Source organism: Wyeomyia smithii, chromosome 1 (genome assembly GCF_029784165.1).
Source record: "Wyeomyia smithii strain HCP4-BCI-WySm-NY-G18 chromosome 1, ASM2978416v1, whole genome shotgun sequence".
Taxonomy (NCBI): Eukaryota; Metazoa; Arthropoda; class Insecta; order Diptera; family Culicidae; genus Wyeomyia; species Wyeomyia smithii.
This window is the reverse complement of record NC_073694.1, coordinates 70,855,682-70,873,184: the sequence shown is the minus strand read 5'-3', so window position 1 is coordinate 70,873,184 and position 17,503 is coordinate 70,855,682. Positions and strand designations below refer to the sequence as shown.

The following is a 17,503-nucleotide window of genomic DNA, read 5'->3' as shown; positions in this document are numbered from 1 at the left end:
CAGGTTGTCTATCAGAATTCAAAATCTGATAGATTTCCTGTCAGAGCAGGTGTGCCTCAAGGTTCAGTCTTGGGTCCAGTCCTGTACAACATATTCACTTCAGATCTTCCTGATTTGCCTCCAGGATGCACAAAGTCATTATTCTGCGATGACACAAGCATTTCCGTAAAAGGAAAAAGTCTTCGTGTCATATGCAGTCGATTGCAGAAAAGTTTAGATATTTTTTCTTCCTACTTGCAAAAGTGGAAAATCTCTCCCAATGCTTCTAAAACTCAAATGATAATTTTTCCGCATAAGCCTAGGGCTTCTTTCCTCAAGCCAAACAATAATCATGTTGTCAAGATGAATGGGGTTATTTTAAGATGGTCCGACAAGGTTAAGTACTTGGGACTAATTTATGATAAAAAACTTATTTTCAAAGAGCACATTGAGAGTATACAAGCCAAGTGCATCAAATATACGAGATGTTTATATCCTCTCATTAACAGGAATTCTAAACTTTGTTTAAAGAACAAACTTTTGATTTACAAACAAATTTTTAGACCAGCAATGCTTTATGCTGTACCGATCTGGTCAAGTTGCTGTTCAACAGGGAAGAAAACGCTCCAAAGGATTCAGAATAAAATTCTGAAAATGATTTTGAAGCGTCCTCCTTGGTTTGGTACACTCGAATTACATAGACTTACTGGTGTTGAACCATTAGAAGCTATGTCAAATAAAATTATTAACAATTTTCGACAAAAATCGTTGCAATCCTCAATTGTTACGATAAGCTCTCTTTATAGCCAATAAGTTAGCAATTAAGTTAGTTGTAAGTTTACTTCCCCTTTCCTGACAAGTAGGTTTAAATCCCTACGAATGATAAGTCCTAATTGCGAAAGCAAACAAATCCTAACAATCAAAATTACAAATTTCTAACAGTGTTGAGAAGTCACCATTTGTGATTGGACACACATACTCATTATTTACTAATATTTATCATAAATACTTGAGCTACTAACGAATCCCCCCTTAAAAAAAAAATAAAAAAAAAAGAAAAAAAATCTGACAAAATCCTACGGTTAGCTTCAGGGTCTGACGGAAGTTATGGGGCAAAAGGTGTGAATTTCGTTCAAGTTACAGCGGAAATGCTCTTGGTGATGTATGAAACATGAAAAATACCTTAAAATTTCAAAGAACTAGCAACATTGCAAAAAATAAAAGTCATTACATGACTACTCGTATTTTCAGTTTCATAGTTTTTTGTTTCAGTTTGTTTTGCTACGTATAGTAGTGAAAAAATGAAGTGCTGTTTTCAATTTTGTTCAAATTGAACATCACAAAATTGTGAAAACATCAGTTAATTTCGATTCCTCACTGGCCCAAATGGCTTGAGTTTTGTGAATTACCGGAGGATTTTTTAATAACAGAAACGATACGTCTTTGTAGCGTAAGTTTGGCGTTTTGATAATATCAATCCGAATTAAAAAATGTATTGCAGTTCCACTTTAATCACGATGATTTATGCTTCGCGTCGGAGAATGGAAAAGCACTAAAAGTTACCGGGACCTGTGTATAAGTTTGTGGCTCAGTGGGACACCAGATAATATGTCGATTGATTACGCTCACTCCAAACAAGCAACATAATGTCCGTTCAAAATTCCATGTATCACCAACAGCCGTAGTAACTCAAAATCTCATCCAGTTGTCAACAGTGAGGAAAAACAAAATTAAAAATTAATCAGAAGCAAAGAATCAGAGACAATAGAAAGGAGGTCTATGGCGTTATGATTTTTGTAACCATTTAAAAAATAAAATATCGTGAAGATTTTTAGAATTCAATGTTTTGTTTTTTGTTATATTCCAGGTTCATCTCTTTTTTCGCATTTTGCTATTGCTACATCACAATACTTCCCATCTACTAAGACAAACTTGACATGTCAAACATTCTTATGCTCGATTGGAACAAGTTTTGACAGTTCGATTGGAACTTTTCAGTGACAGTCGTCCAAACTTTAAATATAGGGCTTTAGTCGCCACCGGTTATACGAGTCGATTGAAAAAGTTAGTTAACTTGCGCTTTGAGAAGAGATCTGGCACCTCTGACATGTAAAACCTAGTTGCCAAATTGGCGATTTTTTAACGCTTATCTCTCTTACTCTGCACGCTCGTCAAATTTAACTCTAAACTGAGTGAGATGTCACTCACTTTCGTTAAAAGTTAACCTACTCTGAACCAGGGCTGCCAAGTATACAGATTTTTATGTATTATACAGATTTTTTTACCATGATACAGAAATTATATAGAATACAGAATTTTGATTTATACACTGTAAATAAAAATCACGTCGAAGTAAAGTGATTTGCTGTTGAATTCGCACTACTTGCCTAACATTTCAGAGTTGAATGGAAATCTTTCGAAATATATTAATGCAAAGAACGATGAAATCAACATCAAATCACCTCATTTTCTGTTGTTATGTTCATCTTTGTTGATATGTTTTTGTTTGAGATAAGGAATGTCGGTCAATTGGATAATTATATAAATTCACAATAAATTCAAGAGACTTTTTTATATTTTAGATTTTTCATTTTTATTTTATTTTAGATTTTTAATTTAATAATAAAATAACCCTACAGATGATCCCTGTCACTGTATCGATGCAATCGCTTTCAAGATCTGTAAAAGAGTCGTTTTATTGTTATTTTATTTCAAAAGATTCAATAAAACTTACGCTCAAATAAATTTTTGATCTCTGGCTGAATATGCTGCTTGCGCTGTTCGCCATCGTCACTATTTTTGTTTCGTCTTATGGTTTTGACGTCTGTCAATTGGAATTGAAGCTGTAATTCAATTGATTCAAACAGTGGTGATAATACAAGAGCTATTCATTATAATACGATGGTGATTTCCATTAACCAGTTTTCAACGCAAAATCATTTCATTGGAAAGTGGTAATCATCGAGAAATCAACACTAAATCACTTCAACTTGCAGTTCGATGTGACGAATTGAGTCATGTGCAAAAACACTTGAAGTAATCGTGACGTTTTTACTAAGTGTAATACATATTTGTACAGAATTTTAGCAATCGATTTTTTTGACGTAGGACTACGTCTAACCGCACTATATCGAGATACATTCTGCGGAAACTAAAACCAAGGTGTAACGTTGGAATGAAAGATTTCAAACGGTAATGCTGATGTAACCACATGATGGAGTGCAGAGGATAGGAATTTCTTCAAGGGTGAATGTGATAGCAAACATTTCGGTAAATTTCCCTAAAATTCGCATACGGGCAGTTCAATGTGTGTGGAGGAATAATTTAATTCCGTAAGGGCGAATATGTATAAATGTTAATAAATGATAAAAACCGAGTACACGCTTATTCTGTGCTACTCAATACTGAGTCAAAACCTACTCAGTTTCGTTAAGCCCGTATATAAGATTATTTAGTCCCTAGATAAGTAATGTCGCTGGCGTCGCTGGATTTTTATGTATGTATGTTATGTATAGAGTTGAGATCATCTCCCAAATGGTCTCGAGGTACGATGCTGGCCTAACAAGCCAGTCGTCGTAGGTTCGAGACTCGGCTCGGGAGAGACTGTCAGTGTCAGTAGGATCGAAGCGCTAGCGCCGCAATTGTCATGTACACTGAATGGTAGGCTGCGAAGTCTATGTATAAATAAACAGAAGGTCGAGTTCCTAATCGAAATGTAGCACCAAGGCTTTGCTTCTTTTTATAGAGTTGATTTGCTGCGGAACGTAACGTCAAGCGTTGATTTCTCCCCGCCGGGAATGGGTTGAGGAAATCTTACACAAACATTAACTGTTTTACGATTCAGTTTCACACCGTTTCGCTTTTGATGTGCTCGTCTATAATCTTTCCCATAATTGAATCATGCTATTTTTAACTGTTAAGTGTATATTTTTCTTCTGAAAAGAATACTTTTTCTTATGTATTTGGTACATTCGTTATTCGGGACTCGTTGTTATAGCTGCTGATATTTGTTCGGTTTTTTACATAAAGCCCTATTTAGAGTTCCAAGCAAAATGAAAATCTCATACAAAATGTTCATTTTTTTACGCTCGTGAAAAATGCAACCTGCAAAAATCTCACTTCCCTTGGGACTGTAAACAAAACCTGGATTATGGGGATTTAAAAAAAGAACTGCATTGAACTAACATACATATTTGCTGTTCTAATATGAAATCAGCATCATTGTTATCTATTACTGTTTCCTCACGTTCGATTATTTCAAGAAAAAATTGGAGTTGCTTCTAACTAGCATTTAAAAAATCGATATACTCCAGTGACAACATCCATAATATAGCGAAACCCAAGTTAAACTTTAATCCAATGATCGTATTCGGTTCATTCGTTGAAAACTTGGTATACGATTTGTGATTTACTGGTCTAATAAGTATAAAGTAATAGGTAGTTAGTATGACAAAGGTTTCTGCACCACTAGGTGGATTAATTCAGGTTTTTCGCCTTTCTCCTAGAAAGGTATAGCAATCACTGGAAAACCCGAAGGTATAAAAGTGGTCCCAATGGCCGAATGTCATATACCACTCGACTTCTTCCGACGAACTAAGCATTTTCTGTATGTATGTATGTATGTGTGTATGTGTGTATGTGTGTATGTGTGTGTGTGTGTGTGTGCAACTTTTTTTTCTCACTCACTTTTCTCAGAGATGGCTGGACCGATTTCCATAAAATTAATTTCAAATGAAGGGTCTAGTTGTGCCATAGGTTGCTATTGAATTTCATTGTAATCGGATTTTTAGTTTAGAGGTTATGTATCAAAATGTAAAAATCACGAAACATCAATATCTCAGAACCACACAACCGATTTCAATAAAACTGGTTTCAAATGATTGGGCTGTCCCCAGAACCCTTAACTTTAGAATTTCGTTATGATTGATCATATGGTTCAAAAGTTATGTGAAGAAAAGTTATCCTGAGGTTGTTTAAACTCACTCATTTTTCTCAGTGATGGCTGAACCGATTTTCACAAAATTAGTGTCAAATGAAAGATCTAGTTGCCCCATAGGTTGCTATTGAATTTTATTGCAATCGGATTGTAACAGTATCCGTTGTTCATAAAAATGTGAAATCACATAATGAAAGTAAACATGTTGACTTTCTCCTAATGATCACTGGCTAATTGAAAGGTAGAAAAGTGATCCAAATGACCGAATGTCATATACTACTCGACTCAGTTCGACGAATCGAGCATTTTCTGCATATATGCATGTATAGGTGTATATGTTTGTGTGTGGGTGTGTACGTGTTTATGTGCACCTTTTTTTCGCACTCACTTCTCTCAGAGATGGTCTGACCGATTCTTTCTATCTTGGTGTCAAATGAAGGGTCTATTTGCCGCTTAGGTTGCTATTGAATTTTATTGTAATCAAACTTAAGCAACCGTTATGTTTTAATTTGTAAAACAACGAAAGTCTATTATCTCAGGTATTACACGACCTATTTGAACATAACTAGTGTCATACATACGAGTCACATCTCAAACTTACAAATAACAAACTTCATACAAATTTGATATACTGTTCAAAAGTTTTGTAAAGAAAAGAAATTCAAAGACTATTCAACACTATAGCTGTTTTGATAAATATATATGGCCTCAAAATGATTTAAATATGGTATCGTACTATTTGAACGTGCCCGGTATCGCTCGTGATTAAATTGTTCGAAATTAAGAGTCATTTCTTATATTTCGCTATTTCTAAAGCACTAGCATTTCGTCAAATTTCATATTTTATACTTCAATTACAACATCAATATTTTAGAACCCAAAGAGTGAATATACCTTTATTGGATTAAAGCAATCATGTAAATCTATTTTTACAAATAATAAGTTTGAATGAGAAAGGCTGAGTCTGACCGCTAGGTGGATTAATTTAGGTTTTTTTCAGATTTCAAGCAGATTTTTCCGGTTTTCAGGCAGTACACACATTTCTCAAAAACATCTGGCATCGCTGCTCACCATGATCTTACTCAGAATAGAGTAACGAAAAATAAGCGTGGATGCTTCTACTGTAAAAATCGATATCGTTAACATCGATACAAGTATTGCCCATTACTACTGATTTTCGCTTAAGTATAGTTTGTAGCAGTGAAACTAAATGTGCAGACCCATTTCGAGTGAAGTGAGAAATGTAACGAATGAAAAAGTGTAAATTTTCGTTAGTTGTGAAAACCCGGTTGTGGTTACGCTTCCTGGGCTAAAAAGTAAAGTATCCGCTTGCTGCTTCATTTAGTTTTGCTTGTTCGTGCATGCTTACCAAAAGTGGGCTCAAGTGTAAAAAATGGCGGTTAAGAGCGTTAACCGAAATTATAATTCTATATATACATTAAAAGGCTTGGAATTTTCGTCATAAAAAAGAATGACAATCAATTTTTTAAAAGAAGACATACTGGTAAGTCTATAGAATTCTGAATAAATTATTCCTCTCATTTTATTTGCTTTGTACAATTTTCAATTTAGGAAATATCGACCTGTTCAAACTTGGCACATGTGCCAAAAATTAACGGTTTTTTCAATATCGCAATTTGACAGTCTTCCCGTCCCAATAGGTCAATTTATTTTTGCTTCCATGAGCTTAGACTAATATGATGTCTCGAAGGTGAAAGTTGTTTGAAAAGTTTGAAACAATCCCCAGCCTTGAACAATTTCTAAACCTGCTTTCAGAACATAATAAAAACTGATGTCTTGAAAGAAAACATGCCGGTAAAAGCAACAGAACCAGTGAAGTAAAGAACCGCAGATCTCTCGTCGTCTATGATTGACGGCACTCTTATATTCGTACATTTCAGCGGTAAACTGCTTCGTACTGCAGCGGTACTATTCGTACTGTAGCGGTACTATTCGTATAACAATGGTACACTTTTGTTCGTACATTTCTATTCGTGTGCAATTGAGGAAAACTGCAATGCTGCTGTTGATGGTGATTGAAAGTTTATCTCATAAATATGATTACCATAAATAACTCAACAAGAATTGAAACTGGGCCCCAATATAATAGCGCTAGCGAAATCTCTGTAAAAATGCCCTGGGAAAACTAGAATACGCACGAACAAGTCAGCTGATATTATATTACTTAGCAATATTTTTTCAAAAGCTAGTGAAATCATAAGTGTTTCATTAGCATAGCATGGCATATGCTATTTAGTCTCCAGACAAGCAAATATCATAATCGTTTTTAGTCGATGTACAACATATGGGTTAACATTTTAATTCTATTTACACCCCCTATTTATAGTGCCCATTCACCGCTCACATTTCACTTGGAAGTTATATATTTTCATAACAAAAAAACACTTTTTGAAAAATATTTCACCGATATTTCAGCAACGCTTTTCTAAAGAATTCCGATAGTTCGAACAATCACATTACAATTTTCTGCATTTGAACGGATGATTCAATGATTTTCCAATCGATTGCTGCAAAAATGACAGAAATCCGTTGAAAATCAACTGACTGAGTTTAAAACATTTGAAATTGGAGAATTTTCGTGACGCTCTCGATCTTTTCAATTTTGAAATTGGATCCCAGTATTGTACACTCAAAATATTTTTCACATTATTGTTACGTGAAATTTCCTGTGCTTATTCATTTTCTGTCATTTCCATGATTTATGTGACAAACATAACATCTACATGAAAATCACATGCATACTATATTTTACCACGTAGTGAACTTGTCAACGTCAAACAGAATGTCATAGAAGTATCGCGTGAATTCTCTATGTAAAATTCACATAAAATGAATATGTCTGCTGTATAAGATTCATAGGATAAATCATCTCAGCAGATCATGATGAACTCAAATGACAAGCACGTAGAATCTAAGTGAAAATGACAGTGGAAAATATTCACATATCTTTTTCGGTAATTATGACGTGAAAATCGTCAGCGGGGGCCTAGTGTGGTTGGTAACGTCTCCGCCAACCACGCTCGACGCCTGGGTTCACATCCCACCGCCGACATAGGTGTCGATGGTTGTGAGGTGGCGTGATCCACTCACAACCAACCCAAACTGGTCTAGATTCAATCCTAGCCGACACCGGGAGATTTTATGAGGCGAAAAATCTCTGGGATCACGCCTTCCATCGCATGAGGAAGTAAAGCCGTTGGCGCCGGTCCGTTAATAAACGGGTCGTGAGTTAGGGTCCTGGGTGTGGAGTCGCCTCCCTGGGCGTCGGTGATTGGCCACAACAGTGGCGGAACTAGACCGACGGAAAATAAGCGAGAGAAAAAAAAAAAATGACGTGAAAATTATTTTGAGTGTAGTTGGGTCCCTGTATATGTTGCCGTAAGACGTATTCTACGTCAAAACAAATTATTACCCTTCGGCAAATTAGGGATCATTCAAATAATACATAACGCTCTAGGGGGTGAGGGGGTATTTAGCGGAGCGTTATATTGCATGTGGCAAACATGTAAAATTGCGTTACATGGGGGTGGGTGGGTATTGAAAATTGCCAAATTCCGCGTTATGTAATATTTGAATGGTTCCTTAGCATTGGCGAAAAATTGCAGAAGTATCGATACTCGAGTATCGATAATTTTTCTCGGCGGTTTTAATACCAGGCTGATATCGAGGGCGGAGCATAGCCTGCTACCTGAAACAGGTCAATGAAAAGCTACCATTTTTTCTTGATCTTTAATACGGGATATCAGACATGCCAAGTGTTTTTGAAAATGTAAGCAACCACTAAAAAAAAACGACAAAAATAACGATATTTAGACCCCAAAGTATCGATACCGTAAAGATCGATACGATATCGGCCAATGCTACGGCAGATGACAAGTCACCGGGTGCGGCACACCGGAGACCCAAGGTAAGGTAGTCATTTGAAGGCTCATCGGGCGACAATGCACTGCGGGCTCGGGCAAGTTCTTCTTACGCGAGCCAGACGACGGAACATTCCTACAAAATTTATCGGGAATGTTTTTTTCTTACCAAATTCCGACCAGCAGACAACGGCTCCACAGATACCAGATCACGCAAACGCAGTAAAAGGAATCAAAATAAAATTACTAACTCCACCGAAATCACGTAGTTGAATAAAGAAAGCAAACACGTGTTGAATGCTCAATGAGCACGATACGAATGGGCGATACCCCAAGAGGGCGATACTTAGTTATCAGCAGGGGTGCCAGGTCATTTTTCAAATGTCTTCAAGTTTCGAGAAAAAATGTCTTCACATGTCCAGGGCTGCCAAGTATACAGATTTTTCTTTATTATACACACGCTCATTTTTTTTTACTCTAAAGTGAGTTAGATATCACCCACTTTTGAAAAAAGAGGAGGTACCCTAATTAGGGTACTTTTACGGTTACTCACTTCTGAGTAAGGGCGTCATACGTCAAAAACTAAGTAGAATCTACTCTGTTCATGCAAACCAGAAATTAACGAAAATGAGTACAAGTTAGCCAGTTTGCCTAAATATGGAAATTTAATGATTTCTGGTTTTTGTAAATCTGACTCAATAAATAAAATAAATTCAGAACAATCAAAATCATAGATTTATTTTTCATCGAAACATTAGAAAAATTACTAAATCATTCCCGTGTCTTCATTGAATGCGGCACCCAACCGGTTGACAGTTGCCCGTGAACTGTGATTTACATTTTTGTGCCAGAAAATCCGTCATCATTCGTCACCTAATACTGCGAAGGATTTAAATTGCATCGATTGTTGAGCACTGTACATCAATACAAATGTTTCCGTTTGTTATCACGAATAAAAGTCCGGCTTTAAACGGCATCGTAGAACATACAACATGCGGTTGTTCATTTTGAAGAGATCTTTTAGGTGTTTTCAAATCCTCTGCAATACTGATGTTGGGCTGAAATTATTAATTGATTAAGAAATTATTGATTTGATGACAGATCAGATACTTACTGCTAGCCAACGAATAAAAAGCGACACCAATTGTTCTTCGGAAACAGATAATATCGCTGTTGAAAACTTTTGACATATACATATACTCAGGGGTGAGTAAACATCATGGATAATAACTCAAAACTGAGTAAACATGGTAATTATGAAAATTTGGGTTAATGTTACTCAATTATCCAGTACCCGATAACTCACTTTTTGACATTTTGCATAAGAATACCAAACTGAGTAGATCCTAATCAAATTAGAGTTGAAATAAAGCAGCGTGTTAACCCTCTAGTGCCCAAATTAATTTTTTGACGGACTTCGAAAAAATCACTATGAAGCTTTATATACATTTTTTAAGTTCCTATTGAAGCTTTTTAGGGGTTCAACTGAAGACCGTCTAAAGGCGGCACTGGGCACTAGAGGATTAAACCAGACACCAATGTATGAACTTCAGAAAGAGAAGAGTATCACAGTCCAGAAGTCATCCATTTCAATCACAGTCCAACAATTATCCATTTCAAAATAACTTTTTTACAGTCCCTTTGGGATTTTCTTTGGGGCTTGAAAAAGCCGAGAAAAACAAAGTTCAAAGCCGTGAAAAACAAACGTTGCCCGATTGGGTTCTCTAGTATTGCAAGTGGCAATCCTTTAAACAACAATAAAATATTTCTTTAGATTTTTTTTTCTCCGAGCTTAAATTTAAAAGACTGAAAGATCTCGCTTTCGGTTGTATTTTGGTTTTGCAACTTGAATAACATCAACAATAACAAACGTACAAGCGGGGAAACGTCACCCGTGGTTTGCCTTATGCGAATCGGCGGTCTACGTGGGAAACGCATTCGAAAAACTAAAAACTGATTCGGATGAAATGTTTGTGAGGCAGTTGTATGTTTGTTCTTTAGCTCGAACATTTTATGAAACATCACAATTTGTAACGTAAACTTTAAAAATTCAATTGCTGAAATTCTGTACAAATCTGTATTAAAAATCAAAACTGAATTCTCTATTCTGTATCATTTCTGTATCGTGGTCGAAAAATCTATGATATATAAAAGTCTGTATACTTGGTAGCCCTGCATCGATACATGTCACCACACGCTTACCGGGATCAAACTATACATAAGTAGAAACTACTCGAAATCTCAGTAGAGAGATCATACTGCGACTTTCATAGCAGTTTAGACTAGAAATACTAAGGGCATCCTTACAGTGCGCTTCTATACCCCGTTTGGCAGCGCTTTATCATCACTTCATACCGTACCGGTCTCTGCTGAACGCGCTAGAGAAATAGTAGCCGGGCCTCCGGGAAGCATCGCGCTCTCAAATTTGGCAGCCCGGTAACAGCGCTGCTAAAGGTTTATGCTGGATGAAACGTCAAACAGAGACGATAGTAACGACCGGTGTGAAAACGGGTGAGTGCGTATAGCCGCGCTGTACACAGTCGCCATAACAACTCAAATGGTAGGGCACTGTTAAGGATGCCCTAAGAGGGAGAGATTAGCGATGAGCCAAACGAACCGTGAAAATCTGAGCCAGAGAACAAGACAACTATGCTTGGAAGGGCAGCACAATGAAGGACGTGTTTTTTAAACGATTTCCGTGTTTTTATCGCTAAACAATGAATTAATAATGATCCAAAATTATATGATCACAGCAATCTTTATTCGGAGAGTTACAAGGCTTTTGTATAGTTAACGAAATAATAATTAATTGTCTATTAAATTAAACATAAACATGAAATTTAACATCTTCACGGTTTTTACTTAGAAGAGAGCAGGGATTCTACACTCAAAACAGAGATAGGTATTTTTCATGTTTCATACATCACCAAGAGCATTTCCGCTGTACCTCTGACAAAATTCACACCTTTTGCCCCATAACTTCCGTCAGACCCTGAAGCTAACCGTAAGATTTTGTCAGATGGTAGCTTGGCATGCCTGCTAACTTTCTAACATGGTTCGGTGATAGGTATTTTTCATGTTTCATACATCACCAAGAGCATTTCCGCTGTACCTCTGACAAAATTCACACCTTTTGCCCCATAACTTCCGTCAGACCCTGAAGCTAACCGTAAGATTTTGTCAGATGGTAGCTTGGCATGCCTGCTGACTTTCTAACATGGTTCGGTGATAGGTATTTTTCATGTTTCATACATCACCAAGAGCATTTCCGCTGTACCTTGGACAAAATTCACACCTTTTGCCCCATAACTTCCGTCAGACCCTGAAGCTAACCGTAAGATTTTGTCAGATGGTAGCTTGGCATGCCTGCTAATTTTCTAACATGGTTCGGTGATAGGTATTTTTCATGTTTCATACATCACCAAGAGCATTTCTGCTGTACCTTGGACAAAATTCACACCTTTTGCCCCATAGCTTCCGTCAGACCCTGAAGCTAACCGTAAGATTTTGTCAGATGGTAGCTTGGCATGCCTGCTAACTTTCTAACATGGTTCGGTGATAGGTATTTTTCATGTTTCATACATCACCAAGAGCATTTCCGCTGTACCTTGGACAAAATTCACACCTTTTGCTCCATAACTTCCGTCAGACCCTGAAGCTAACCGTAAGATTTTGTCAGATGGTAGCTTGGCATGCCTGCTAACTTTCTAACATGGTTCGGTGATAGGTATTTTTCATGTTTCATACATCACCAAGAGCATTTCCGCTGTACCTTGGACAAAATTCACACCTTTTGCCCCATAACTTCCGTCAGACCCTGAAGCTAACCGTAAGATTTTGTCAGATGGTAACTTGGCATGCTTGCTAACTTTCTAACATGGTTCGGTGATAGGTATTTTTCATGTTTCATACATCACCAAGAGCATTTCCGCTGTAACTTGGACAAAATTCACACCTTTTGCCCCATAACTTCCGTCAGACCCTGAAGCTAACCGTAAGATTTTGTCAGATGGTAGCTTGGCATGCCTGCTAACTTTCTAACATGGTTCGGTGATAGGTATTTTTCATGTTTCATATATCACCAAGAGCATTTCCGCTGTACCTTGGACAAAATTCACACCTTTTGCCCCATAACTTCCGTCAGACCCTGAAGCTAACCGTAAGATTTTGTCAGATGGTAGCTTGGCATGCCTGCTAACTTTATAACATGGTTCGGTGATAGGTATTTTTCATGTTTCATACATCACCAAGAGCATTTCCGCTGTACCTCTGACAAAATTCACACCTTTTGCCCCATAACTTCCGTCAGACCCTGAAGCTAACCGTAAGATTTTGTCAGATGGTAGCTTGGCATGCCTGCTAACTTTCTAACATGGTTCGGTGATAGGTATTTTTCATGTTTCATACATCACCAAGAGCATTTCCGCTGTACCTCTGACAAAATTCACACCTTTTGCCCCATAACTTTCGTCAGACCCTGAAGCTAACCGTAAGATTTTGTCAGATGGTAGCTTGGCATGCCTGCTAACTTTCTGACATGGTTCGGTGATAGGTATTTTTCATGTTTCATACATCACCAAGAGCATTTCCGCTGTACCTTGGACAAAATTCACACCTTTTGCCCCATAACTTCCGTCAGACCCTGAAGCTAACCGTAAGATTTTGTCAGATGGTAGCTTGGCATGCCTGCTAACTTTCTAACATGGTTCGGTGATAGGTATTTTTCATGTTTCATACATCACCAAGAGCATTTCCGCAGCGGAAATGCTCTTGGTGATGTTACAGCAACTTGGACAAAATTCACACCTTTTTCCCCATAACTTCCGTCAGACCCTGAAGCTAACCGTAAGATTTTGTCAGATGGTAGCTTGGCATGCCTGCTAATTTTCTAACATGGTTCGGTGATAGGTATTTTTCATGTTTCATACATCACCAAGAGCATTTCCGCTGTAACTTGGACAAAATTCACACCTTTTGCCCCATAACTTCCGTCAGACCCTGAAACTAACCGTAAGATTTAGTCAGGTGGTAGCTTGGCATGCCTGCTAACTTTCTAACATGGTTCGGTGATAGGTATTTTTCATGTTTCATACATCACCAAGAGCATTTCCGCTGTACCTTGGACAAAATTCACACCTTTTGCCCCATAACTTCCGTCAGACCCTGAAGCTAACCGTAAGATTTTGTCAGATGGTAGCTTGGCATGCTTGCTAACTTTCTAACATGGTTCGGTGATAGGTATTTTTCATGTTTCATACATCACCAAGAGCATTTCCGCTGTACCTTGGACAAAATTCACACCTTTTGCCCCATAACTTCCGTCAGACCCTGAATCTAACCGTAAGATTTTGTCAGATGGTAGCTCGGCATGCCTGCTAACTTTCTAACATGGTTCGGTGATAGGTATTTTTCATGTTTGATACATCACCAAGAGCATTTCCGCTGTACCTTGGACAAAATTCACACCTTTTGCCCCATAACTTCCGTCAGACCCTGAAGCTAACCGTAAGATTTTGTCAGATAGTAGCTTGGCATGCCTTCTAACTTTCTAACATGGTTCGGTGATAGGTATTTTTCATGTTTCATACATCACCAAGAGCATTTCCGTTGTACCTTGGACAAAATTCACACCTTTTGCCCCATAACTTCCGTCAGACCCTGAAGCTAACCGTAAGATTTTGTCAGATGGTAGCTTGGCATGCCTGCTAACTTTCTAACATGGTTCGGTGATAGGTATTTTTCATGTTTCATACATCACCAAGAGCATTTCCGCTGTACCTTGGACAAAATTCACATCTTTTGCCCCATAACTTCCGTCAGACCCTAAAGCTAACCGTAAGATTTTGTCAGATGGTAGCTTGGCATGCCTGCTAACTTTCTAACATGGTTCGGTGATAGGTATTTTTCATGTTTCATACATCACCAAGAGCATTTCCGCTGTACCTTGGACAAAATTCACACCTTTTGCCCCATAACTTCCGTCAGACCCTGAAGCTTACCGTAAGATTTTGTCAGATGGTAGCTTGGCATGCCTGCTAACTTTCTAACATGGTTCGGTGATAGGTATTTTTCATGTTTCATACATCAACAAGAGCATTTCCGCTGTAACTTGGACAAAATTCACACCTTTTGCCCCATAACTTCCGTCAGACCCTGAAGCTAACCGTAAGATTTTGTCAGATGGTAGCTTGGCATGCCTGCTAACTTTCTAACATGGTTCGGTGATAGGTATTTTTAGTGTTCCTTGCAATGAACCTTTATTTTCTGCTTCTTAGATCTGGTTATCTCATACTTGAATTTCTCGTTGATTTGCCTATTTGGGAATTCGCTTGAAGTAGTATTTCATTCCTTATTCTATTGGCTTTCTTTTAAAACAGTAAATAAACACATAATATATTGAAAATCTAATTTGTTTAATTAATTTATAAAATAATATCCAGTTTTAATTAGTTCCAACACCGGCCGTTACGCCACCCGTGCGCTGGGGTCGGATAAATGTGTCGCTGAGAAAAACTGTCGCTCACTTCATACAAACGGAACTCGGCTGGTTTGTTTGTCAACAACATCCAGAATGTTTATTTCTGATTTTGGATTGCCAATTTTTCAAATTTGCTCCTCAAATTAATAACGCTGGCTTAACCGAAGGTAAAGTTTAAAATGAGAAGTCGTTCCAAACGTCTGCGTCAAGAAACCAGTGAAGTGACAAACAGAGTCCGCCGAAAACTGCTCCAGTGCCGGCTTTGTTTCAGAGTTCTATCCAAGGAAGAATTACCGGAAATATTCCCGGGAAACGAAACTAGCGTTCAGGAGGCTATCCACTCCGCGGTTTCTATCGAGGTATAGTTGTATGCATTATTGCAAATTATTAGATTCTAACACGAAATGTTCATGTAGGTAACCAAACAGGACCGTGCGGTGCGAATTTGCCATTCCTGCCTATACATGGTGCACATGATAAACGATTTTCGAATCATTTGTGAAAAAACTCAGCTACTGTTTACTAAACACCAACTTTTATCTGTCGGAGAGTTCTGGAACAAAGCTTGCGACCAGGAAATATTCGTAAAATGCTTCGCCTTAGTGCAGCAGTGCAAGAATAGCATAGAGGAACTGTGTTTGAAACAATATGTTAGCGACTTAACGAATAATGTAGCTAGCCATTCTTTCGATTTACCAGCAGACAACAAACAAGAGACTGAAAGTTATCACGAACAGCTTGATCAACAAGTTAAAGATGAACTGGTGGAATTCAAAGCTGATATTAGTGTTTGTAGAGACTCTTATGAAAACAGCCAATGTACACTTAAGTCAGAACAAGGAAGCATATCTGGTGAAGATTCAGAAGATGATCGGATTGGTTCTTTTGAGGAAAATCTAGCAGACCTTAGAGGGGAAACTGTGTCTAAGAAAAAAGATTTGGAGGAAGAACAACAAATGCATGGCGAGGCTGACTTTGAAGTTGATGATCCAGAGTTTGTGACGAAACCTAAGCGAGCGAAAAGGGCTCCCGATGAACCTCGCAGGCGTCGGGGGAGACCAGCATTACCAGAAGAAATGTTGAAGCGAAGGCGACGCAAACCAGGAGAACCGAAGAAAAAGCCGGGACCCAAAAATCGTATCAAACTGCCAACGCAATCTGTAGTAAAAACTTGAACTTAATGTTCACAACGTTATTAACCTTATATATTTTTAGGTTTGTGAAATCTGCGGCAAACTAGTAAATCGTGAAAACCAAGAACGTCACCGGAACGATCATCTCGGACACCGACCGTACCCATGTACGATCGATGGTTGCAGTCATGCATTCTCCAGCAAAGCTGGTCTGCATGGGCACCTGGCGCGGCATGCTGATCGGGATAATGTTTACGATTGCGATATCTGCGGAGCGAAAATTAAGACTAAAAGCTCGCTGCATCGACACCGGAAGATGCACACCATGGAAAAACCGCACGCTTGTGATATATGCGGAAAACGTTTCTGGCGAAAGAGCTATCTTAATCATCACTCGACCGTTCACACGGGGATAGCCAAATTTCCGTGCGAATACTGCGGTTTTGTATTCAAGAATAAGTACTGGCGGTCGTTTCACATCAAACAGAAACACGTGGCAAAAGGGGAAGAACCGCGGCTCGAAACACTGGAAGAGGATGCAGAAATCCCTGAAGAAGTTGTGACTGAAATCAGTATCGAGTATATTTAGTATGTGAGCATAATAAAAGTCATACAGATACACAATGCGATTGGCACTCTTTTCTGGCCTGCTCAAAGAACCGTGATTCACGTTCATGTTCGTAAGCCGTTCGTTCGCTCGCCGTTTTCATGAACCGGTTCATTTGAACGGCTCGTGTGCCGTTCGCCCATCTTCTAATTCGTGCGATATCACGAATGGGACACCCGAAACAATGTTCAATTCCAAGAGATGGCGCTGTAGTGCTAGTGGTAGTAAAATCGAAATTTCTACGAGCATTTTGCTTAATGACTAGTAAAACTGTTATTAGTTACCATGTTTCTATATTATTCTAAATTTCTATGGTTACTTTTACTATATGCAATTTATTTTTATCAAAAAACTTTATTTTCTTATACAACTCCGTTGACTCAATATAGTAGTACAGCAAAATCAAGTTATTTGATAGAAATAGATTGAAAATAGTAAAAGTAAGTACAAGAAAGTTAGAATCATATAAAAACAGAGAAACTAATAGCA

The 17,503-nt window shown here is 38.0% G+C and overlaps 1 protein-coding gene across 2 annotated transcripts; it reads left to right on the top strand.

The window, feature by feature from the left end:
• The first annotated feature begins 15,313 nt into the window (after positions 1-15,313).
• Positions 15,314-17,031, top strand: LOC129729055 (zinc finger and SCAN domain-containing protein 12-like). Of its 2 annotated transcripts, none has more exons than XM_055687544.1 (3): positions 15,314-15,633; positions 15,691-16,434; positions 16,490-17,031. In XM_055687544.1, the coding sequence occupies exons 1-3, from the start codon at positions 15,454-15,456 to the stop codon at positions 16,994-16,996; spliced, it is 1,431 nt and encodes a 476-aa protein (XP_055543519.1). In that variant the 5' UTR covers positions 15,314-15,453; the 3' UTR covers positions 16,997-17,031. The 2 variants fall into 2 exon arrangements, with proteins under 2 accessions (XP_055543519.1, XP_055543513.1); XM_055687538.1 differs by having other exon boundaries at positions 15,691-16,437.
• Positions 17,032-17,503: the final 472 nt, after the last annotated feature.

Coding starts and splice junctions, on each gene's coding strand:
- LOC129729055 (XM_055687538.1), top strand. CDS start 15,454: ATGAGAAGTCGTTCCAAACGTCTGCGTCAAGAAACCAGTGAAGTGACA. Junction 15,634..15,690: donor ACTCCGCGGTTTCTATCGAG/GTATAGTTGTAT, acceptor ATGTTCATGTAG/GTAACCAAACAGGACCGTGC. Junction 16,438..16,489: donor AACTGCCAACGCAATCTGTA/GTAAAAACTTGA, acceptor ATATATTTTTAG/GTTTGTGAAATCTGCGGCAA.